At 34.1% G+C, this 24,960-nt stretch overlaps 2 protein-coding genes across 2 annotated transcripts; both read right to left on the reverse strand.

Annotated features, from left to right (window-relative positions):
• Window positions 1–2,457: 2,457 nt before the first annotated feature.
• On the reverse strand, window positions 2,458–8,329 carry LOC113767025 (probable aldo-keto reductase 2). The gene is made up of 5 exons (XM_027311197.1): window positions 8,062–8,329; window positions 5,322–5,522; window positions 4,330–4,502; window positions 4,143–4,245; window positions 2,458–3,019 (listed from the first exon to the last, which is right to left on the reverse strand). The coding sequence occupies exons 1-5, from the start codon at window positions 8,293–8,295 to the stop codon at window positions 2,684–2,686; spliced, it is 1,047 nt and encodes a 348-aa protein (XP_027166998.1). The 5' UTR covers window positions 8,296–8,329; the 3' UTR covers window positions 2,458–2,683.
• A 6,103-nt stretch (window positions 8,330–14,432) lies between these two features.
• Window positions 14,433–16,669, reverse strand: LOC113765674 (2-methylene-furan-3-one reductase-like). The gene is made up of 4 exons (XM_027309912.1): window positions 16,375–16,669; window positions 15,940–16,260; window positions 15,018–15,177; window positions 14,433–14,923 (listed from the first exon to the last, which is right to left on the reverse strand). Exons 1-4 carry the CDS (start codon window positions 16,591–16,593, stop codon window positions 14,652–14,654), a joined length of 972 nt encoding a protein of 323 aa, XP_027165713.1. The 5' UTR covers window positions 16,594–16,669; the 3' UTR covers window positions 14,433–14,651.
• Between the last annotated feature and the right edge of the window lie 8,291 nt (window positions 16,670–24,960).

The raw sequence follows: 24,960 nt of genomic DNA on the forward strand, positions 1-24,960 counted from the left end.
TTTCAGACAAAAGACACAGACACAGTGGAAGTTTAAACAGTAGAACGGAGAAGAGTTGACTGTTTTAGCAAGTGAATGGTGCTTTAGGAATATGGCTTTTTATGGATGAAGTATGGCCAGCTGCTCTGGTGGCATTAGGGAAGGATTAATTAATGGCCATGATTAAATATGTCAAAATTCATTGTTAAGGAAAAAAAAAAACTTCTACTAAGCAACTCGGAAATTTCGATGCGGTTCTCCTAAGTAGCAAACAATCTTAGGCCTTGTTTGGTAAGCAAGTTTTTTATCAAGCTTGTTGTTACAAGTTTTTTAACAATTTTATTGGTTCCTCAAATTGAAAAACTCTCATATTGGTCTGTCAAACTGATTAAAAAAAAGAAAACTAATTAGTCATGCTCCATTTAATGTAAAGATATTTTAGAAACATATTAAGTTAGATTTACTCTTTCAATAAGGTTAATTAATTTTTTTAAACTGCGTGAAAAAAAAAATCAAATTTATCAAATTGGGCGCGAAGGAAGTACAATAATTATTATCAAATTCCCCGAGAAGGGCGATTTTTCCACCGTAATTGTTTCAACGATATCGATGTGATATTCGCTGGCTGTGATTTTGAGGTACACTAATTTTAAATTGTAGGCTTGTAGATTCCGTTGGCATATACATTAATGATTAAACGGTAAGTTTGTATCAAATTCAGTTGACAATTATATAGAATTGTGTATTTGTTACCTGAAAGGAAAACAAAAATTTGTGCATTTGAGCTCTAAATGGACATTTTATGTATTGAGTTGGAATTGGGTTGACCATTAATGCAGGCCCATTTGCATGTACAGTGATTGAGCTAATCTTTTAGATCTATAAGCATATGGACAAATCCTGCCACGCCTCAAATCCGGAAACCATAGATCCAAAGTCCACCATAGGCCGGGTCTGTAACGTCATGCGTTGTATCTGTGAAACCATTAGCGTGTTTACATTGTAGATTATTTGAGATAATTTTGTTAAAAAAAAATACTGTAATATTTTCCTTTCTTGAAGGACACATGGAGCGAGCAATGTATGCTGAGTAAGCAGCACACCTCCCCTGCAGGTTCATGTAGTTATATACTTGATCACACAAAATTGCATGGATATCTCAGTTTGAAAATATTGACATTGCTTCATAAATACATATGTCATTGAAAATTGAGTGGCATAAAACATATAACATAATATGAACATATTCACAGAGAAACTTGGTAAATCATGTAACTTGTCCATAACATCATTTCATCTCATAAGAATATAACTCATAATTTGCAATAGAATCATGAATATACAATCATTTTGATAAAACATGATATTATCAATATTTGATATGTTAGAGTTCAAGCTAAAAAACAAAAAGTGTTTGCACCATGATTCCAAATTGAATCCTAAGGGGCATTAAAACTACATTAGAATGTTTTCTGTCTCTTTTCATTTAACAAAATTTTTAAAAGTAACAAGCTAAAAAAAATAACATATAAATACTATATTATGATGTTGATGATCAAAATTTCATAAAAAACTTTTAGTACCTACAGAATAACACATTTCAAGATGTTACAATTGCGTGCAAATCACGTGAATTATTACTAGTGACATTCAGAAGTATAATAGATAACATTTAGGGTCCGTTTGTTTCGGGTGAAAATGTTTTCCAGGAAAATATTTTCCTAATTTCCCGTGTTTGGTTGCACAAAAGTTACTGAAAATATTTTCACTCATCTTATGGAAAACAACTTCCCTTCCAAACTTATTGAAGTTGTTTTCCGAAATGCATGCATCCCGCCTGTAGTATGTTCCAAACTTACTGAAAACATCTTGTAGTATGTTCTTTTTTTTTTTAGTGTAAACAGAAGGACTTGAACCCAAGACCTATTCCTTACACTCCCTCCCCTGTACCACCCAACCCAACCCAACCCTCCCCCTAGTATATTCAAAATAAAAAAAAAACCTCATCCTGCTCTTCCTATGCTAGTAATTAATTATGTATAATAGGGACATTCTTTTCTAGAGAAACTTTCAGCAGTGAAAGTGCAAGATATATGTCACAATAAGCATTGCATGTGATTGATATTTGACACTAAATGGCCAGCAATTTGTTTATTGCTTAAGGAGATATTTTTTATTCATAAATATATTTCTTCAAGATTTTTTAAAGTTAAACAATGTGATAAATTTTCTTATTTTGCATGGGAAGAAATATGTAGTTATAATGTGTAGAAATTAAAGATAGAGATAAAAATAAAAATATTTCAAAAGTTAAACAAACACCAGAAAAATGAAGTAAGAAAATATTTTCAATAAACTAACCAAACACCTGAAAATGATGAAAGGGAAATGATTTTCATGGAAAATTACTTCCACGGAAAATATTTTCCTAAAGAAAACATTTTACTTCCAATCAAACAGACCCTTAACGCATTCAATTGCAAGGAAAATTATGTTCTGCTTTTTTTACATGACCATATCTTCATTCATTACAACCTCTCTGAAGAAACTCCATTCTTCTTATAACTTTACTTGCCTTAACTCTAGAGACAATAGTATGATGAAATTTATTGGAACAAATACATATCACTCAACTCTTAATATAGTGAAATCCACCATCAGGCACATAGCTAGAAGGAATTATTGCCACAACAAAGCTATGTCTTCATGTCCTCTTCCAGGTTGACAAAGGTGGAGTTTCAGAAGTTTGCCAAGTACTAATGCCAGGCCCATACCTATCACCCTTGACTCCTGCAGAAGCAATAGATTCAAGTTCTGCCATTTCCTCTGCTGACAGTTTTACAGACAAAGCTCCTATATTCTGATTGAGGTTCTCAATCTTGGTAGTGCCAGGTATGGGACAAACATCATTGCCTTGGTGATGGATCCAGGCCAATGCTAGCTGTGATGGAGTACAACCCTTCCTTGAAGCAATGGCATTGGCCCGCTCATACAAGTTCTTGTTGTGCTCCAAATTCTCTGCTTGAAACCTTGGCATATGCTGCATTGTATGAATTTCAAAATTTAAGCAACTGTAACGCCAGAAATGCAAAAGGGAGTGAAGCATGTGTCGTCTACAAATGAAGACAATATGAATAACTTCAAGATGATTGATAGTATTATTTGAGGTGTACAACGTTCAGGGGAAGGAACAATCCAGTAAGGTGGAACATCAATTGTAGAAGGTAGATCCTGAGATACATTTCCCATTAAAGGGGAAACTATAATGCAAGAAATCGGGAGGGAGCAATGAACAGACGGTACTAATTACTTCAAGATGATCAGAAATACTGTTTGAAGGGCACAAGTTCAGGGGAAAGAACAATGCATCAAGGTGGGCTGAACACTCCAAGTAGGAAACATCAACTGTTGGAGTTAAGTTCTGAGACACATTTCCCATCAGAGAGGAAACTTGAAATACAAATCAACTAATTTTTGTTTGTTTGAACGATGGAGGTACTACCATGAACGATGGAGGAGGTACTACTATGAAGTATACTTCTGACCAATGAACCTCAGTTTTAGGATTGATGGTAAAGGAAAAATCATAGTTTCACAGGACAACATAAGTTCTGTGCCTGAGACTAAATGATGAAGTTGAAGTCTAAGGTCCATTTCCCCTCAAAACTGTAAAGAAACGTTCACTTAAAAAGCGACATAGTTTTTTCCTGTTTTGACATCTTTGCACTTTAAAATTCGATACTATCCATTGCTTGTGATTGTTGTCCACTATATAAATTTCCAGCAGGCAATAACAACCTTCAATTAATATAAGATCTAAAATTTGACAAAGCTAGTGCTATATCTTTTAATTTGAACTAAATACAGAGGACACCAAAATCTGCATTCATTGAATCAACTAAAGACTTCAAGACTTGTTCGAGAGACAAAAAAACGCCCGTTGAATTACTAGCTTAATAGAAATTTGATTAAATTTGATCATATTACTAGCCTTAATCAAATTATTGGACATCAAAAAGTGCAGCAACATATAACAGATAAACAAGAGTAGGGATATCAAGCAAGATTGCCACTGAATGTGGTAAAAATAGATGAGTGAGAAACTTATTCGAACTATAAACAATCTATACTCAAAAACTCCATCGTTTTGGATATGCACAAACCTTTCGGAAGTCACCTTCAGCCAAATTCTCGCTCAGCTTTGGACCTGATGAGAAGAAACCTCGTCCAAGTGGACTGTATGCAACAATCCCTATGCCAAGCTCTCTGAAAGATTATACCAAAAACTGAATTGAGAACTTCATATTTCTTCTAGACCATGCAGAAAATTCAGCAGAATATATGCACTACCTGCAAGTGGGAATAATCTCTTCCTCGACATCTCTGGTCCACAATGACCACTCCAACTGTACAGCTGTTATTGGATGAACAGCATGTGCTCTTCGAATTGTTGAAGCTGAGGCCTCAGACAGACCTATATACTTTATTTTACCCTCTTCAACCAGTTTCTTCAGCTCTCCTATCTAGAGAATTTCAATGGACAAGAAGATGCTAAGCTGATTTATTACATTCAACACTTAGGCAGATAATCGAAATATTACGTGCAAAAAGTAAAAGTTGCACTAGTTCAACGAAGACATGGACAAAATCACTAATTGATGAAAATGGCAATAAGCATCCAGTGATAGTTCTCTATGTACAGCCCACCAGAGGACTTAGTTCTACTGGACCATGCCAACATAATGCTCCTCCAATATGATTACATGGCATTGTTGACTTCTATATATAATAGTGGCTGTACATATCAATTATCAGTTGCCAATTTTGCTTGATTTCCTTTATACTTGCCTGTATTTTGAGTGATTAAACTGCAAGAAAGTTTCTACCTAATACTCAGGGAAAACAAGACAATTCTTTGCTGATTACATGAGAAAAAGAAGACAGAGAAATCGTTTCATAAAAGCTTAATGTAAGCAAGCTGCTGAAATCTTTGAATTGCTTGGAGAGGTCAATGGGGCAGTTGCAGCTGGCTTTCACAATTAGACAAAAAGCTGTGCTCTGAACAAAATGAGTACCATGTTTTTTAGATATCAATAATAAATGTCTATCCGCAGTGCTTTAGGCACCAACTGAAAATGATTGACAAGGTAAGTAAATAGCATATCATTACTCAAGCAGATAGCCTATCTCAAAGAAAGAGAATGCTCAGGTCTCTTGGCTCTAAAGAAAGCTGTACAATGTATAGCATGAAACTGAATTATTCTAAATTTGGAGTTGATCAAACTTTTGTTTCATGAAGAATGAGGTGGAGCTAAAATACAAGAAAGGCAAAATGAGCAAACCGTGACTTCAACGGGCACACGTGTATCGATGCGAGCTTGACAATAGAGATCAATGCAGTCCACATCAAGCCGCTTCAAACTCGCTTCACAAGAAGCCCTCACATAGGCTGGATCACCACGTACATCAAACTTCCCATCCTGAAAACTGACTGCAAATTTTGTTGCTAGCTCCACTTTCGCTCTTATTCCTTCCTTCAACGCCTAGAACCATGGTTTCATTATATTAATCATCAAGGACATGCACATTATTGCATGGTATAGCAAGTGGATTTGTGACTTCATGGATGGCAAAGTCCCTCTGGAGTTTTTCCAACACTTCATTGTTAAGGCTATCCCACTTCTTTATATAGCAAAGGATATGAAAATTATGTAATCCTTGGAGTTTAGAAGTCTGATACTCTTAAAGGACCCAATCCATTTTCTCTTTTTGTTTTATATTTCTTCAACTTAAATTGACAATCTAGCTTTTTCATTCACAAGATTTGATGCACAACATGAAGTACACAGAATCGTGCACATGCACATTAATACAAAAGTAGGGAACTGATCAATGTAGATTAATTAGTGCCCTTTTAGGAACCATTTGGATCAAAGGAAAGGAAAGATAAATAAATAAAACATCCTAGTGAAAAAGAAAGGAAAGGAAAGTAGAGGAAAATAGTTCTCATTTGTCTTATTTGGATAAGATATGGATGGGAAAGAAAGAAAACCTAAATATACTGTTTGGTAGAATGACAGACATGAAAGGAATGGTTTTCCTCTTTTTTTTTTTTTTTGAACAGCAAAAGAGGAACTTTACTTAACGATAAAATATTTACATAAGTTGCTTAGTCAAACATTCCTAGCCTGCTGTTGCATCCCACCATTCATATCTAAAGCAGGTTTCACAAATGGCAAGTTTATGTAAAATTTGGGCGCTTGAGGCATTTTACTAGAAAATCATCAACAAGATTTTCTTTCCCTCTGTTTCCGTCTACTTTTGTATGGAAATGATGTCTGAGCAAAACACAATCCATCCATTTCCTTTTCTTTCCGTTTTCCTCTCCTTTCCCCTCTCAAAATCAATCCAAATACAATCCATCCATTTTCTTACCTTTCTTTTCCCCTCTGTTCCTTCGTACAATTCTTTTTTCATAATCTTTAAAACTTTACTGCTCATAAAAAGTAAATTTTACTATCTCTTATTAGAGAAATAGTAAACTTTCCATAAATTGATGAAAATTTTAACATCAAAGACGAAAATAGTACTATTTTACCAACTCCATTATGATGTAGAATTTTGAAGGAAAAAAAAAAGAAAATAAAGAGATGGTAGAAGAGTTCTAAATCCTTCTAATGAGATAGAGCTATTCAACGTATTAAAAAAGAGCTAGACCTACCACCTTCTTTTCTCAACTTTGTTGCAAGTTTGACAATTGACACCACATGGATGCCATTGTCGGAATACTGAAAATTTTGGGTGACTGAGCTATTTAGAAAACAATTTATTAAAAAAAACTCTCAATTTTTTTTCAACCACTTTTTTTTCTCTTACAAGTATATTTTTTCAACAAGAAAAAAAAACTACAATAAAATTTTCATGAACCACCTCCAAAAATGCCAAACCAAACAAAGTCTAAGTTTTTATGTTATTTCCAGCAATTGGAACTTTTGATTGGCGCCTTAAAAGAGCCCAATCTTTCTGGTTAAATAGACTAATAAAATAAACATAATTTACACTTAACCCCTTGCAATAATTCACTTGTGTCATTTTGCTACTTCCAATTTTCTTTATCATCACTTTGCCCTTTCCCTATTTTTCCCCCATGTTTCCTTCCCTTTCCTTTCTCTTAGAAGGTGACATATCTCAATTGTAGAGATAAAACTTCAATTATTTTGATTCCCGTGTATGAGAAAATTATTATTATTAATTCAAAGAGTTCTTTACCAAAGAATAACGAGACAAATTGAAAATTAATTACTATTATACACCAAACATGTTGTCTGCTTGGTTACTTAATAATTATAGGTCCTGATAACCCAATTTAACACTTAAAATTAATAAATTCAGATCTTAATATATTTAGACACGTTTGATAACCAAAAATTGAATATCTGAATTAATTAAATGACATTGAATTTTTTAAGCAAAACTTGCTTCAAAAAATAAGTGATAAGTTATTCATTGATCACTTGATGTGACATACACTCAAACGTATCAAATTTAGTACTTAACAATTTAATTACTTTATGGATTCAGACTTTAGATTAGATTTCAATTTCTAGACTTCAAATTTACCCAATGCACCCATAGAGAATTATATTGCTCATGTTTGGAAGGCTTGCTCAAGTGAATGTTTAACTAGCAGAATTTTGTAAATATACAACGCATGGCTCATAATAAATCAATAACTTCATAGCAAAAATCATTTTATACAAAATTGCACCAAAATCAAAATCAAAGTAATTCATCCCATGTTTATAAAGGAGGACAAACTGAAAAGGCAGTAACATGAAAAGTTGAAGAAGAAAAAAGGAAGAACAATGTCATATTTGACTAATAATACTTACAATTTAAACAAATGGAGTTTAAGTGCTGACAAACAAAATTAAGGGGGCACATAGGGAGACAAATTTTGAGGTGCAGGGGATTAAGTATAATTTACCTAAATAAAATATTTACAAATATGCTCTTTTAGAAATTAAAAGTACAAGAGTTCCTGCATAGATCACAACAGCAGAAAATTTGCAAATATGGTACCTTGCCAATGAGTATTTCGTTGGTGTGAGGTCCATAGAGATCGGAGGTGTCAAGATGGGTGATACCTCTGCTAATAGCATGGTGGATGAGTTTGATCATATCAGGCTCGGGCTTCGGCGGCCCGTAGGAGCCTGACATGCCCATGCAGCCCAGTCCTTGAGCTGAAACTTCAAGACCTTGCGAGCCCAGCTTGATTCTTGGCACTTTCACTTCTGCTGCTGCAGCCGCTGCCATTTTCAGACCAAAAAACACAGACACAGTGGAAGTGGAAAGAGTACAACGGAGCAGAGTTGACTTTTTTTTAGCAAGTGAATACTGCTTTAGGAATATGGCATTTTATAGCTAGGTGTCAATGGGACTGGGCTAACCCGAGTTCGGGTCGTTTGGCCCTATAAAAAGCCCGATGAACCTAATATTTTAGTGAGCCGATCTGAGATTGAACCTAAAAATTAAGTCCGAATTAAATATGAGGCGAGCTTGAACTCTATTAGGTTTAATTATCTATATATATAATATTTATATTTTGATATTATGTATAATTATATATCCAAATATATTATTATTAAATACTATATATATATTACAAAATATAAAAATATATCTAAAGACTCTTTCCTGAGCTTTCTTGAGAGCCAATATTAGTGATGCATAACTGAATTTCTAACTTTTCTTATTGTTTGAATAAATTTTTGTGTTGGCATAATATTGATTGATTTCTTTTTTATCTACAAATATAAATTTTCAAGCATGTTTGGAGTCAAATCACAAGATTATAAAAAAAGTTTATACTTTAAAGATGTATTGGCTTATAATCGCATGTTTTATTACTATTTTTCATGCATTTTGAACGAATTAAATATAAATATTGTTGAAAAAGTTTTGATTTATATACTTTTTAAGAACTATTATTTGTTCATTTTTAGTTTTAATATTATAGTCTTGTAAATGTTAAATTAGTTTTACAACTTAATAGTTATAGTAATTATATTAAGAAAATTAAGGAGTAATAAGTGAGTTTGGCTAAACCCGATTAAGGCTCACAACCTGAATATTATGTGAGTTGAGTATGAGTTTCACATTTATAAAACCGAAACTCACAGCCCGAAATCCGAAAATATTCCAAATTAAATGAGTTGAGTTTGAGTTTATGAAAGTCCGACTCATTAAGGCAGACTGACAGGCCTACCTATGGCCGGCTGCTCTGGTGGCATTAGGGAAGGATTAATTAATGGCCATGATTAAATATGTCAAAATTCATTATTAAGGGAAAAAAATTCTACTAAGCTACTCGGAAATTTGGATGCGGTTCTCCAAAGTAGCAAACCATCTTAATTTGGTTCCTCAAATTGAAAATAGCAATATATATATATATATATGTATGTATGTATCAATTTGGTCCATCAAATTGATTAAAAAAAGAAGCCTAATTAGTCATACTTTATGACCGATGTATTTTTGCACCTGTAATCTCTAGAACATCGGTCTATTTATCTTACTCTTATTTTCTAAAACGTAATCGATTTTCCTTTCTTGAAGGACACGTTGTATTAAGAGATCCATCTGGCTCACTTGAAGATAGTTTACGTAAATTTAAGGATAAATTAGTGTTAACCCTCACACTACTTTTCTTTGATACAGGCCACATGGTCCAAGATGGTTGAATTTACGTGCAAGAATCAATTTGGGTAACCCAGACCTAGGCGAGGCAGCAACACCATTTGAGTGATTGCAAAGAGGTTAACAGAGACACTTCATTTGAGAATAGTTGTATCATATGGTTTACTAAATAAAGTGAAATCAATGATGTAGATGGAGATATAAACATCAACCAACAAGTTTGATCGATGCGAGCAAACTCAATGAATTACTTTTGTTCGGTAAGAAGTCCATCTGATTTAGAAAAAGAAGGGAGGAAAAAAAAGGTCAAAATCCAAAACGGGTGCAATCATTTCAGCTTCTTACATGTGTCCACAAATCATTGCCAATGCCATTGTCAAGCCACCTAACATTAAGGGAATTAATTATTAGATCAGGAGAAACAAATAAGGAACAATATTCAGGCAAACTGGATTTGTAATCAATTCCAACTAATAAACTGAGTATTGAATTCTAGGAGGTTGATTTAGACAGATTTGCACGCATGCTAACTTGTAGTCCTTTGCCCATGCAACCGATTCACATACAAAAGCAATTGTGTTTCTTTAAATTCATGGAATATTGTGCCTCTCCCCTCCCTCTTCTTCTGTTGGACATATTTCATTTATAGCGCTTACTATTAGTTTCGTCATTCCCCTCAATTACCTGTCTGAAATACATCAATTTCGTTTATTTAACAAAAGATTTCCCTGAATATGAAGAGATTGATGAGTTAGATGTACGCACTGTTTCAAAACAAAAGGATGAAGCAAAAGAGGGGGAAAAAAATATATAAATGGCTCAATTTTTTTCCTTGGAATGATTTCTCATCTTTGAGTCAGGAGTCAGGACTGAAAGTTTTGCAAGAATGACTCAATGGATTCTTGTGTTAGCCCTTCAAAATTCTAAAATTTTTAGACTAGTAAAAAGGAACAGTCAAGTTTGTATCTAGGATGTTCTTGTTTTGAGAATAGCCTAGTGTCTCTTTCCGGTTACTTCAATTGTTTATATGGCGACCACAAAAACCTTTTTCAACATCTAAGCCTTAAAGGGTTAGTTTCAATGTGTCGGTTGTGAAGGACCACTCATATCAAATGGCTAACTTTATTTGTCCTCCACGATGATTCAAAATCTCAATTTAGCCCTTGAAATTCAAAAAATTTCGATGTGATTCTTTAAAGTAGCAAAACATCTTAATCTGGTTCCTCATATTGAAAAAGTCTCAATTTGGTCTTCTAAAGTTGTAGAAAATATTAACTGGTTCCTCAAACTGATAAAAAAATTAAAATTCAAATTGATTCTCCAAACCAAGAAAGATGTTCCAAGTTGATCCTCGAAGACTATTTCAATAATGGCATTAATCCGACCCATTATTCACCTACTGTAGAATAGTGCAATGGTAGATATCTAATTTGTGGATTGATTACTCTCACGCACAGAGTTTTAAACTTTTTATACTATTGGGATTGAATGCATGTCACACGTACAAAAACAAAATTTCAATTAACAGTGAATACAAGAATGCTAGGATGACATTATGTCAGCCCATGTTCATGTGTATAAAAAATCGAAGCTCGAATGGAGGCTTCAAGTAAGTTTGTATGAGTTAAGCTTCATTTAGACCAGACCTGTAAAGGATATGCAGAGATCGTGTGTCGAAGAAATTGCAACTCAAATGGCTTCTGCAGATGGTGATCGTTTCAAAGATCTGAAGGCTTTCGACGATACAAAAGCTGATGTGAAAGGTCTTGTCGATGCAGGTGTTGCTAGTCTTCCCAAAATCCTTATTCAGCCAGCTGAAGAGCTCATTAGTGGGTTAAACAATTGTCATCTCGAGGTACAGCTTCCGATCATAGATCTCAGTGAAATAAGAAGTGAAGATAACAGCAAAAGCGTACTTGCTCAAATAAAGCAAGCACGGGAGGAATGGGGATTTTTTCAAGTAACCAACCACTGGATTCCAAAAAATGTGTTGGATAGAATGATAGAAGGAATTCGCAAGTTTCATTTGTTGCATCAATACTGTTCTCGTGATCGGTCGAGAACAGTGAGATGCCATAGTAATAGGGTAAAAAATAAAAAAATCTCCTCTCATAAATCTAATATACAGAAAAGTCCCTCGTGATTTTAAAACGTACAACATGACACCTCATGTTTTGAACTAAACTGTAAAGGTGACGGAATCCGTTAAACTTAACGGAAATGACTTATTGGATCCTGAAAAAAAAATTTTATACCTAATTTTTAACAAATATACCTATTCTACCCTTTAACCCTCAATTCTCTCTATCTAGAGAATAAAACAAATGATTTTTTTGAACTGTTTTTTGCTTAATTATGTCAGGGAATTTTGGTCATTTCGTCCATTTCCGTTAAGTTTAATGGATTCCGTCACCTTTACAATTTAGTTTAAAGTATGAGATATCGTATTGTACGTTTTAAAACTATTGGGGACTTTTATGTATATTAGATTTATCACCAGAGGTTTTTTTGTTTTTTACCCTATAGTAATTTTGATCTGTATCAATCAAGTGCTGTAGAGAAGAAGTTTTCATAATAAACCTGGTATAATTTTAAAGCTATACATAAGGCCCTGAAGTTTTTTATACTGATTTCTAGTTGTGACGGACCAGTGTGGCATTGTCCGTTAACAAAGAACCCGCAACTAGACTTGCTTTTCCATTTAAAGATTTTTGGATAAATTATACTTTAACCTCTGTAGTTTAGTGCCTTTTTGTATAATTGTCATACGACAAAATGTACACTAACTCCCATGCTTTGAAGTACAGTGTCAAAATGATGAAGATTGCCCTTCATGATAGAATTACCCAAAATGATAAGATTATTCCCATTAAAAACTTAAAATGACTTTAGTGGCTAACATATATAAATATAGGATAAATTACACTTTTGCACCTTACAGATCAGTTCTTTCTAATATAACCCTCACATGTTTTGAAAATCTATGTATAACCTCAACCGTTAACAAATAATTGTTGTCTTTACATTAAAGCACTCTTGACATTTCGTTTGGCACCATTGTTGAGGATCATTTTTGTTACTTTGATATTTTAATCTAAATTACGAGAGATTTGTTTATAATTTTAAATTATAGAAGATTTATGTGAAAAAGTGCTAAATCAACTGAGGATAAATAAATTTAACCAAGATTTTTCCTTTTCATTAATTAGGTAAGACTTTCTTGCATGTTGGCCTAGTTACCATAGTCAAAGAGAGAAAAAGAACAGAAAGGGGGCAATACAAAAAAAAAAAAAAAAACTCTAATTTTCAATTGATAGTTTCTTTGAGAATTCAAGCATTGTTGCTTAATAATTTTTACATCCTATAATTACAAATAACAATTTTACGAAATAACAATTTTATCTTTAATTATTAAGAAACTTGTAAAATGACTTTATTTGATATTTTAGTTTAACTTATTCTTTGAGTTGAATGAAAATAATTACTACATCTTAACAAAGTCCTCAAACCTTGATACATGAAAAAGCAAAACTATAAAATACTAAGAGTCCTCAAGACTCGATTCAATTGGTAGGAACATTAATCAATTAACAAACTCCATTTTTTCCCCTTCCCTCCTCGTAAGACATAATCTCCTTCGAACCAACTCAAAACTAGCAAAGCAAATAAGATGACAGATTCCCACACTTCAGTTCAGCGTTGGGTACTTTCAGGATGGAATTGGCATCAAAATGGATTCCAGACAACGATAATGGTAGTTTAATCGTGCTTTTCTCAAGTTAAACTCTGCCAGCCAGAAAACCACTACGTAATTATGCAACGATTTTGTGGCATTATAACCATCACTAAAGCAGAGGGAATCAACTAATGATGACTTATTATCTATGACAATATGTCCATCACTAGCTGAGGGAATCAACTAAAGCTGAGGGAATCACGTGAACGAGAAAGTCTCAACTAATAATGGACATATTGTCATAACTACTACTGAAGTTGCACTTCAGACAATAAAAGAAAACTTTTGAGCATCTCGATTGACAAATCTTCTAAGTTGAAATCACTCATTTCTATGTCCAAAAAAAAGAAAAAAGAAGACTTTGAGGGTTGGTTTATCCCACATCTCGGGTCTAAGAAACAAGATTGTTTGTTAAGCAACTAAAATTTCATTTTGCGCCCTTTTGAATGATATTTGTATCTCAAACTTTTATTTTCGAATATTTTGTGCTTTAAAGTTATTAATAACTATGAAATTGCACCTCAAAATTTAATTTTGAATGTTTTTCACCCTAAAGTCAATAATTCATCCCAAATTACTGTGGTTTCAATCAATATTAATGTCATTGTAGGAGCAATATGTACCTATGCATTGGCTTCTTAGCTGTAAAAGTGGGATTGGTGCTTTAGAATATCCGCACACCCAACCAAAAAAAAAGAGTAAATCTTTCCTACACTGACGGTATATACATTATTATCGTTAAATTCATGACATGTATGCAAAAGTTGAATTTCAAATTCAAATTTTGTATAATTATTATTTATCCAATGCTGATAGTGTATACACTGTCAGTGTAGGAAAGATTAATTCAAAAAAAAAAGAAAGAAAGAGTGAATGTATATGTGGTCTAGAGCACTTTGATTTGTAATATGAGTTGTTGGTGTAATTTGAGACACTTTGTTTTTAATAGAACTACTAGCAATTACATTTTATTATTATTATTAGTGAAACAAGTAAAACAGCAATATCTTTTCATTTATTCCAATACATGTCTTTTTTTTTATATATATATAAATGGTCTTGGTTTCTGTTTATATTCCTTTCCACTTTACCACCCAATCCAACTCTCCCTTCTACTTACATGTCTATCCATGCTACTAGTACCATATTAAAAGAAAAGAAAGAATGGCAATCTAGAATTCTTATTAGTAAAAGGCCATGATTGCGTTCAGGTATTGGAGAGGGCAATGATTCTTGATCATGGAATCGGATATATGACCACCTTGCCGGTAGCTCTGCCACATTGAAGATGGGAAAATGCTTCAATGGTGTGAGAGAATGGGAAAGGGCTTTTAGGGTCCATCACCGGCTTCAGCTTCTTCTCCTCTATGAGAGGTTTGAGTCTGGTTAAGACAGAACCAGTTGAAGTGACCACAAACACGAAAGCAGGGGGAACCACCGACTGGCCCCCCACGATTGTCACCACTCTTCCGCCTTCTTTTAAAGCCTTGATACCCCTATCAGCCTCACCTGCTCATTTTCGCACATTTGCAAAATGAATTGCTAGTTAGCACCAGAACTTTTACCTACTGTCCAGAACAGAGAGCAAGGGATTCATTCTTACCAACGGTATCATATACCACGTCAAATTTCTCTGGCAAATCTTCATACTTGTTGCTTTTGTAGTCGATAGCCAAATCAGCCCCTAAGGTTTTAAGTAACTCCAGTTTCCCAACGCTACAAGTTGCTGCTACTTTGGATGCACCAAACACATGCTTTGACAGCTGCCGCATATCAAGAAATCGTTTCAGTCATGCATGAATTTAGGTAGTACTATGATTTATCTTCGGTTCTAAGCAAAAGTTAGGCTGTCAATGGGACCCAAAAAAAGGCCATTGAGCCTAAGTCTTAATTAAACCCGCTGAGATTGGATATAAATATTATGTCGAATTAAATATGAGTTGAACTTGGGTCATATTAAGTTCAAACTCGATTAAGATATAAAATGTTAATAATTTATATATAAATTTATAGTAATTCATAATTACATAATATATATTATATATAATTATGTATTTAATTATGAGTTTGAGTCGAACCCAATTTGAGTCTAAAACTCATAAAATAGTGCGAGTTGAGTTTGATTTTTTTAATTTGAATTCGAAACACAAAAACTTGTATAATTTGTGAGTGTAGAATGAGCTTGCCAAAATTCGATTCTAAAGCCTAATTAACACCCCTATAAAAGGTCAGTAGTCTTCAGAACTACTTTTAATTTATCTAGCAACTCAAAAGCCAAACCTAAAATTGCTATGAAGGTTCTGCCAAATCTGAAAATTTGATTGATACATACATACACTAATTTTTTTGCTAGGAAGGTTCATTGTCTCTGCCAAGGATGACTTAGTACGGAAATGCTACCACTTGTTGTTTATTGGTTCTCAAAAATTAACACTAATTCCTTGGAACTGACCAACTAGGTCTGATTTTTTCCAGGTGTTTTAAAGTATTGAAAATTAAGAGGAAAAAGTGAACGCATAAAATACCTGAATGGTGAAAGTTCCAACTCCACCAGCACCACCCAGGACAAGAACTGATTCACAAGCTGAAAGCCTAGCCCTTTCAAGGCCCTCGTATGCTGTTTCAACGGCAAGAGGAAGACTAGCTGCCTCGGCAAAACTCAGATTCTTGGGCTTCAAAGCTAATACCTTCTCCTCCGCTGCAGTGTACTCCGCCAATGTCCCACATCCCTTTGGGTTCAAAGCATGCTCGTGAACGTCTCCGTATACTTCATCCCCGACCTTGAATTCCTTCACTTTGCTTCCAACTCTAACCACCACGCCCGCCACATCATATCCCGCTACAGTCTACCCGATCAAAAAACCAAAAAAAAAAAAAACAGTAAATCTACACAAGGACTATCTATCTAGTAACTAAAACAAACAACAATTTTTTCCAGAGAAAAAAAACAGGGTGTTTACCGGCGGAGGAGAATCAGTGGCCTTGAATTCACCATACATGCGTTTGAAGTCGACTGGATTCAGGGACGCAGCAACTACTTTGATCAAGACCTGGTTATCATTTACGTCAGGAACATCAACCTCGGATTCCAATTTAAGGACATCTTCGGGTTTCCCATATTGGCCATAGACCCAGGCCTTCATTTTGGAGGGGATGTTAACTGGAGTACTGGTTGCCATGGCTGAATAATTTGGCTGAGATCTGCTACTATTTCTTTCACTCTCTCTCTCTCCTTTCTAGGTTATGTATGGGATGGCAATGGCCTCATTTTTTACACACTTTGATGGTTTTAGGATTTGAAATTGTGTAAATGAAAAATTAAAGAGGGTGGTGGAGGCATTAGTTAGTGGTGGGCTCACTGCTTTTGGACTTTAAAATTGGGTGCCCGCTCCTGCGAATTATTGCATGACAAGCCGCTGTTAATGGCACAGCCGGATTTAATTTTCGCACCAATTTTTACGCAAAGTATCGAACATGTCCTTCTCAAGTCCAAATGTAATTTGGATTTAATAGATACATTTTGATCATTTTAGCAAAAGTTCTTTTTGATAAAAAAAAATTCATCAATAAGATTGTTGAATTCGTCCAACATTATTTACTTGACAAAAGTAAGGGAGGTAGGTGATACTTTTAAAAGTTTAGGAATGCTCAGTGATATTAAGAAAAACTTTAGGGGAGGTTGCTGATATTATATCTTATTTAATTGACAAATTGTATATGTTACTTGTGTATGTTATTAATTTGGTGAAAATGCTCCAATGGTCCTCAAACTATTATAAAATTTAATTTTTGACCCTTCGACTATTAATTGATAAGTTTTAGCTTTCTAACTAAATAAAACATATAATTCTAATCATTCCGTCAACTTGAGTCATTATGGTTAGCAGAGATGTAGGATTCATGAGATGGGTAAAATGCTCCCGTGGCTCTTAAACTATTACAAATGTCAACTTTTGCCTTTCTAACTTGTCTAGGCCTTCTGTCAACTTGAGTCGTTAATTCGAAGTGAAACATCTACTGATAAAGAATCCAAGATATGCCCAACCAACTAGTTGTTAGACAAATAAAGAAAGTTTAGATGTAGTAATGTAAAGTTTGGAGGAATCTCCCTAGAGAATTGATTATTTGAGAGATTTAGAAAATTCAATCTCGGAAGGGAACCAAGGCTTGTTGGAATATTCCCAAAAAATGAATTATATGCCAAATTTATGTCATTAAAAGAACTACATGAACCCAATTAATCTAGAACAATACCAAAAATGAGTTAAATTCCAGATGAAGACAACTCAATTTTTCAAGTTGCCTATTCTTGCTAGAATTTCTATTTCGATTTTCGGTTTTCAATTGATTTTGGTAAAGTTCAGCAATTAGAGATTTGGTAAACTAGTTTGTGAGTCAAAACAAGTTTACCCTAACACCTGTCTTATGAAGATGAAAATAGCCCTCGGTTATGCCCTTGCTGCGTACATGGTGAAGTTTCCATTCAACATAATGACTCAAGTTGATGGAAGGGCTAGGATTATGTCTCTATTTGGATTCCTCAATTTTTGGAAAGTTATATATAAATAAAAATAATTCCAAAAATACCACATCCATACAATATATCAAAAATAATTCCAAATATACAATATATATACATATATATATACCAATACCACCACCACCACCCATCACTCTCCACCATCACCGCCACCACCTTATTGCCACTATCCCACACCCACACCCATGACCCTCCCTTCTTTCTCCTCTCTTTCTCTCTCTCCCCCCATCTTTCCTCCCTCTTTCCTCCTCTTTCTCCCTTCTTCCCCCTCGTCTCTCTCCTTCTCCCTTCCTTTTCCCTGCCCCCCTAATTCCCCCTCCCCTCCACTAACCGCAATCTTCCTGGTCGTGACCAAATTTGATCGCAACTAGAAGGTCACGGCCAAAAGCCGCGACTCATGGCTTCTGGTCGCGACCTTTCTAGTAGTGACTAAGAAGGTCACAGCTAGAGTGGTGGCTAGAGTCGCAGCCACTACTCACGAGTGGGAGAGGGGTTTGGGGTTGGGGGAAAGGAGGGGAGGGGGAAGAAGGGAGAGAAAAGAGGGAGGAGGAGGAGGAGGAGGAAGAGAAGGAGGAAAGAAAGGGGAGAAGGAGAGGAAGAGAAAGGAGAGAGGGGAGAGGAGGAGGGAGGTGTAAAATTTGAAAAAAAGATACCCCAAAAAGTTGTAAATTATAAAAATAACCCAAAATATATTTTAAAAATACCTCTAAAAACAATCCAAAAAATATTTACACTAAAAGTTTTTTATATACACAGCTAAAGTAAAGTTTTTGAAAAACACCTCCAAAAAATAACTAATCGAAACAGATCCTACATGTTTTAATTAGTTGGAGTGATAAAATTTATTAGTTAATAGGTGGAAAACCAAAAGTTGAATTTTATAATAGTTTGAGGGCCAGTGTTGCACATGTTATGCTATTATTGTTAAATATAACATCTCAAGTTGATGGACGGATTAAGATTATATGTTTTAATTAGTTGGAGAACTAAAACTTATCAATTAATAATTGGACGGTCAAAAGTTAAATTTTATAACAATTTGAGGGCCACTAGGGCATTTTATCCTATTAATTATTGTCAACAAATTACTCCTATGTACATACATAGATTGAACTTCTACAAATTGACATGGATAAACACTAAATTTTACCGAAACTCAACACCGCATTATTTTCATCATTGCTTCGGATACAGTTACAAATTTAGTGAGATTAAAATAAATTTATACCTAATATAATCATTTTTTTGTTTTGGCCAGTCAGGACACGTGCCCCACTCACCAATAGGTAGATCCATTAGTGAAAAGCACATTTTTATTAGTGGATAGATATCCTTCTCCAAAGAACTTGGCTTCCATGCTTCAATTTGATTAGTAAATAGATATCCTTCTCCAAAGAACTTGGCTTCCATGCTTCAATTTTCGACAAATTTCTTCAACATGATGAAGTAAAATGCGATTTAAAACTTCTGGACTCCTAAAGCTGCGTATCTCGGATTCAAACTTATGATCCAGCAGTATACATTTTGAACCATATGTTGCGATGAAATCCACACCAGCCTGGGTGAAGAGCCATGTAAGTCCAATTGTGGCCAAAATTTAAAAAAAAATGCTTATATTAGGTAAAAAAGAAATTATTCTTACCTCACTAAGTTTGTAACTGTGCCCCAACTGACCAAAAAGATATTTCTTTTAGGTGTTGAGTTTCGGAAAAAAATGATGTATTTATCTTTTCTAATTTGTATAAGTTCAATATATGTATGTGCATTAATATACTAGCAATAACACTCATGGTGTTTTGGGAAGTTGTTCAGGAGCAACTTCAGATAAAAAATGACACGATTTATGCAAGTGGAGGCCACATCCATCTCTTATGATGCAGGGATCTTCCTCAATTTCAGTCTTAAAATTAGTGCAGATAATTAAAGGAGAAACAAATCTCACCTTCGCTAGAGCTAGCAGGTAAGTATTTCATTCCTGAATTTTACTCTTTTTTTTTTTAACTTTTTTAATATTTTTGATGGCATAGTGAGGAAGAAAAACAGAGATTTTAAATTATTCCACAAACAAATGGAGCAAGAAATAAAAGAGATAACAAAGTACAAAGATGTTTGGATAGAAGATTATTTGAAATAATTATTGTAGTATTTTTGTGATATAATTTATGTAAAATAAAAAATAAAAAGTGAGTGAAAAACGTGTTTAATATGCAATTAAATAATATTTTAAAAAAAAACACACACATGCATTGGAACCTAGAATTAGGGGTGGCATTCTGGTCAGAAACGAATTGACAGGTTAGGTTGAGACCCATGTACAATAGACAACACGCTGACCCGAACACGACCCTCGAATCGGCAGTGGGTCAAGATACTTAACCTGAATCCAAAATTTTTGGGTTGGCAGGTCACCTGAAACATAATTTCAATTTACTAATTTACCACTATTGTTTTTAACAGAACTAATTTCGCACAAGACTAATTACATAATCAAGTAATAAAAATTTCGATAAAATAATCCCAAACCAGATCTGAAATAAACTAAAACACCATAGAAGTGTTTTATCCGAAACCAGATTTAAAATAAATTAACACACTATAAAAGTAGAAAATAATATAATACATCACTTGTCCAAGCATAATAATTCCAACTTCACACAAGTTAAACAAATTCATTTAGAATTAAGTGGTTAATGCCTTTGGGAAAAAAGAATAACTTAGTTTAGTTAGATAAAATATTTTTATATTTATTAAAATATTTTTAATTCATAAACGGGTTATCAGGTCAACCCGTGGATGATCTGAATTCCACCTATTTTCTTTTGTCCAAGCATAATAATTCCAACTTCACACAAGTTAAACAAATTCATTTAGGATTAAGTGGTTAATGCCTTTGGGAAAAAAAGAATAACTTAATTTAGTTAGATAAAATATTTTTAGATTCATTAAATTACTTTTAATTCATAAACGGATTATCAGGTCAACCCGTGGATGATCTGAATTCCACCTATTTTCTTTTCTGATTCATCGAGTTCGACCCGATTCTAAATCGAACCCGTGAAAGTTCAACCCAAATCCATTAATTTCATGGTAGCTTCGTGTAGTTTTTTCAAGTTGCATTGAAAATTGCCACCCCTACCTAGAATAATTGGAAAGTCATATCAGGTTTAGAAAAGAGAAAGTGAAGGAAAGAAGTGTTTGATGATTTGGGCTGAAAAATGGGTTTGCGCTCGATGGACCTTGATGAAGTTGACGGGCCTGAATTTGGAGATGTGGATCCCATGTTAGTAAAAACGTGTAGTGTTAAGTCCATCTGCTTTGGCGCCAACTGCCCAAGAGGCTATTGGTAACTGTCTTGGTGGAGGTGAGAGGCAAGGATACCATATACTTGTCAATTAATTGTAGTTGTCACTTTCAAGTGGCTTCCTCCGACGGAATTTTCCATCGGTTAGGCTTCCCCTCAAGTTAGAGTAGGTTATACAAATGTCATCGTTGTAATTCACTTTAAAAATTTAGCTAACCTGTTATCTCAAATTTCTTATTTAACCCCAAAACTTGGTTATGTTTTAATTTTACCATTTTTATATAGTAATACATACCACAAGAATATAAAAATCCAAGTTTCCTAGTAAAATCATCTCCCTTGTCTTATACAACCATTTTCATATGCCCAGAACTAGTATTCAATGAATTTTTACCGAATTTTCTACACTATTATTACTATAACATATTATGACAATATATTTTTCTATAATTTTTAAAATTTTAAAATTTTTCTATAATTTTTAAATTTAAATACATTTTTCTATAATTTTTCTATTATTATAGTTATATGTATTTTAATATTAATAGTTTTTGTAAATTTTATGATTTTTTTAAATATTAAAAATATTAAAACCATAGGACTTACAACCCAGGCTCAAGGCTTTTACACTGCTTAAGTGGAGGCAAGGCGTTTTAAAACACTAGACCAAAGGCATGAAAAGTGAGAAGCCTTAGATGTTATCAATTACCGTTGTAAGGTCCTAGTGCAATCTATAAGAGAAGCGAATTGGATTGATTAACAACTAATATATGTCAAATTTTCATTCATTTTAAACTAGCCAAATTACCTAATTAAGTGACTACAAACTTAAACAAGTAGAAAGTAAAAGAGATAAAGTAATGAAATCACATAAATGGGCAAGTAAAAAACAATAAATTAAAAAGAAAGCAAACCAACTGATATGGTGCCCTCTATGGCACCTCTTTTCACTCTCAAGTTTTACCAAACTTGGAGTTCAACCTACTAAATGTTTCTTCCAATATTGGTGAAACAAACCAATTTGTACAAAGAAATGCTTACCTTTGCTCACACTAAGTTTTCCTACTCTAGTTATACTAAGAGATATTACAACTCTCCCTTGTTAACTCTCTCTAAATTACAATTGAATGCTCACCCAAATAATAACGAACACTTGAACTTTTCAACCTCACAAAGAACCACAAGTCTACAAGAAAAGAGTATTTTCTCATAATTCACTCTTAAAAACTTGTATTCAATGGAGGCAAAAGTTGCTCTAACATTTCAGGCCTTGGGGTATTTATAGAAGATGAAAATTTGGTCCAAGAAACTCTCCAATGATTAGAAAAAAAAAAATAGCTGTTAAAAACTAGCTATTGAAACTGTCGACTGTTTGAATCAAATGCTCTGCATCCAAATCACGCTTCTGACACCGGATCGGACGATCGATCTAAATATATACTATCTGACAGATATGTCCGAAAGAGATCAGTAGCTTCCCAAGTTTTCATTTAATTTTCGAACGGCTGATAGAGTCAGTTAACGTCTGATACTTCGTTCAATGTTATTTGCTTCAATGTTCGGATGATCAACCCTTCGCTATGTGCTTGATGCTGTATTCGATGATAGTGTTGGTAATAGTTTGTAATGAATACGTTGAAATCCATTGTCCCACATTGAAAGAGGATAAAGTGCATGTTGCCTATATATGAGTCATTGTCCTATTCCTTTACAAACTTGTTCCAAGATATTAGTTTGGAGGGAAAGTTTGGTGGGAAACTTATTTCAAGATATATAAAATCTTGACAAGGGCACTTGGGCACTTGGGGCTTTCTGATAGGGTGCATCCTCTGATAGTGCCTTGGACAGGTGCTTCAATCCTTTTAAATAGTAGGATTTCGACAGAATTAAATCACTTTTACTTTTCATTCGATAGTTCTTAGACTTTGTTGTATCCTAGAGGTAATTTGTCTAATAGAGGCAAATAACACCTTAAGGAAAGTGCTTTCACGCCTCAAAATCTCTGTATTTGTCTAGTATAGTTTTGTTATTTACTACAGTTTCTAACAGATAGAGTCCCGATTCGAAGTTGATTGTACCAAGTTTTAATCGTTAGAAGATACCTAAAGTACACATATCATTCACTTTAGTATAATTTAGCTAAGTTCAAGCACAATAATATTGTATACAATCTACTGAATAACTCAAGTTAAAACCAAAATTAATTAAGGTTAAGGTTTAGTCTTAAAGGTGGAATAATTATCCAAGTTCACTTCTTCCGTTTTCCTCGCGCAAAGCCTAAACTTTCTTATTTAGATCAGTTGAAAGCTCTCATTCAACTCTATGGCCAGTATGCTAGGGTTTTAAAATGTCAATTATACAACATATATGGCTACATTAGAACAATAGATGATGCCTAAAGCAAATTTTAACCAAGTTCATCAAAACTCTTGGCAAGAAAACGAAAAATTTCCAGGTTTAGAGTTTTCTCCAAAAATCAGTCTTTTCTAACTTTGAACTCAACATAGACCACATGTATGTTTAGATAAAAGAGGTAAATGGTACTTGAAGTGAGTTCTTGACCAAAACCAGCAAAACTTTGAAGTTGAAGCTGCAACCATCAACTCTACTCCAACAGTCCTCAATTATCAATTATGATCGGAATTTTCAGCAAAGTTCCCTCAACGCCAACACTTAACTCACTTGGATTCAAGTCAAATGCTACATGCATGTCAATATTAATGTATTATAGGGTGTAAACAGCAACAATATGCAATTTTTCAGTCAAAATTCATGGAAAAACTGGAAAAATTCTTCCTCATCTCTCTCGGCCGAAGCTGGAAAAATTCCAGCAAATAGACAGTTTGAAAGGTAAATTTTTCCGTCAATAGAGCTCTTCATTTTACACTCAAATCTAACATGCATGTTAAGTTTAATGTGTTATAAGGTGTATTGAACCACAATATAAGATTTTACAACCAAATTCTATAGAAGAAAACTAGAAAATTTCCATCTTCTCTCTCGGCTAGCCCACCAGAATTTTCCAATTAATTCTTGCAAAATTCTCATTCAAGTTTTTCAACTTTGCTCTAGATTTTCAGATACAACGAGAGGGTAGACATATAACTTAAATTTCTAGAAGAAAAATCCTCCAAAATTTGAATAACAAGCTGCATAACCATTTCCTTTCTTTCGGCCAAACAGAATTTTTTTCTCCAGCAAGTAACTAGCTTCTAAACAAGATTTTCTTCCAACAAAACTCACTTTTCTTAGCTAAACCCAAAATGCAGCATGAGTAATCAAGTGTACTGGATGAATGAAAGGTTGTTACAGAAATTTTACCTCCCTTTCCTCCCAAATGACTGGACTTCGGCTCCTCAAAGATGCAGCCCAACCGATTTCCTCTAGTTTCTTTCCTCTCAATACAACTAATTCCACACCATAAATTGCAGAGCGTCACTCACCCTTAACCCTCTCTCTCTCTCGGATGTTTTAGAGTAAAGAAGGAAATGAACTGAGTCTACCTTCTCTCTCTCAGGTCTAACACAAATGAATGGCAAGTTGGTTTCTCTCGGTTTTAAGTCAAGAAAATGGTAGGTTGAAAGATTAAGGAACCAGAAAATGTTTTCTCTCTCACTCCCTCAGTCTGGAATTTGTTTTGCATATCACGGGTCAAATAAGATGGTATACGCTTGGTTTAGTAGTTGGACAAATGTCCAACTCAAG

Source organism: Coffea eugenioides, chromosome 3 (assembly GCF_003713205.1).
Source record: "Coffea eugenioides isolate CCC68of chromosome 3, Ceug_1.0, whole genome shotgun sequence".
Classification (NCBI taxonomy): Eukaryota; Viridiplantae; Streptophyta; class Magnoliopsida; order Gentianales; family Rubiaceae; genus Coffea; species Coffea eugenioides.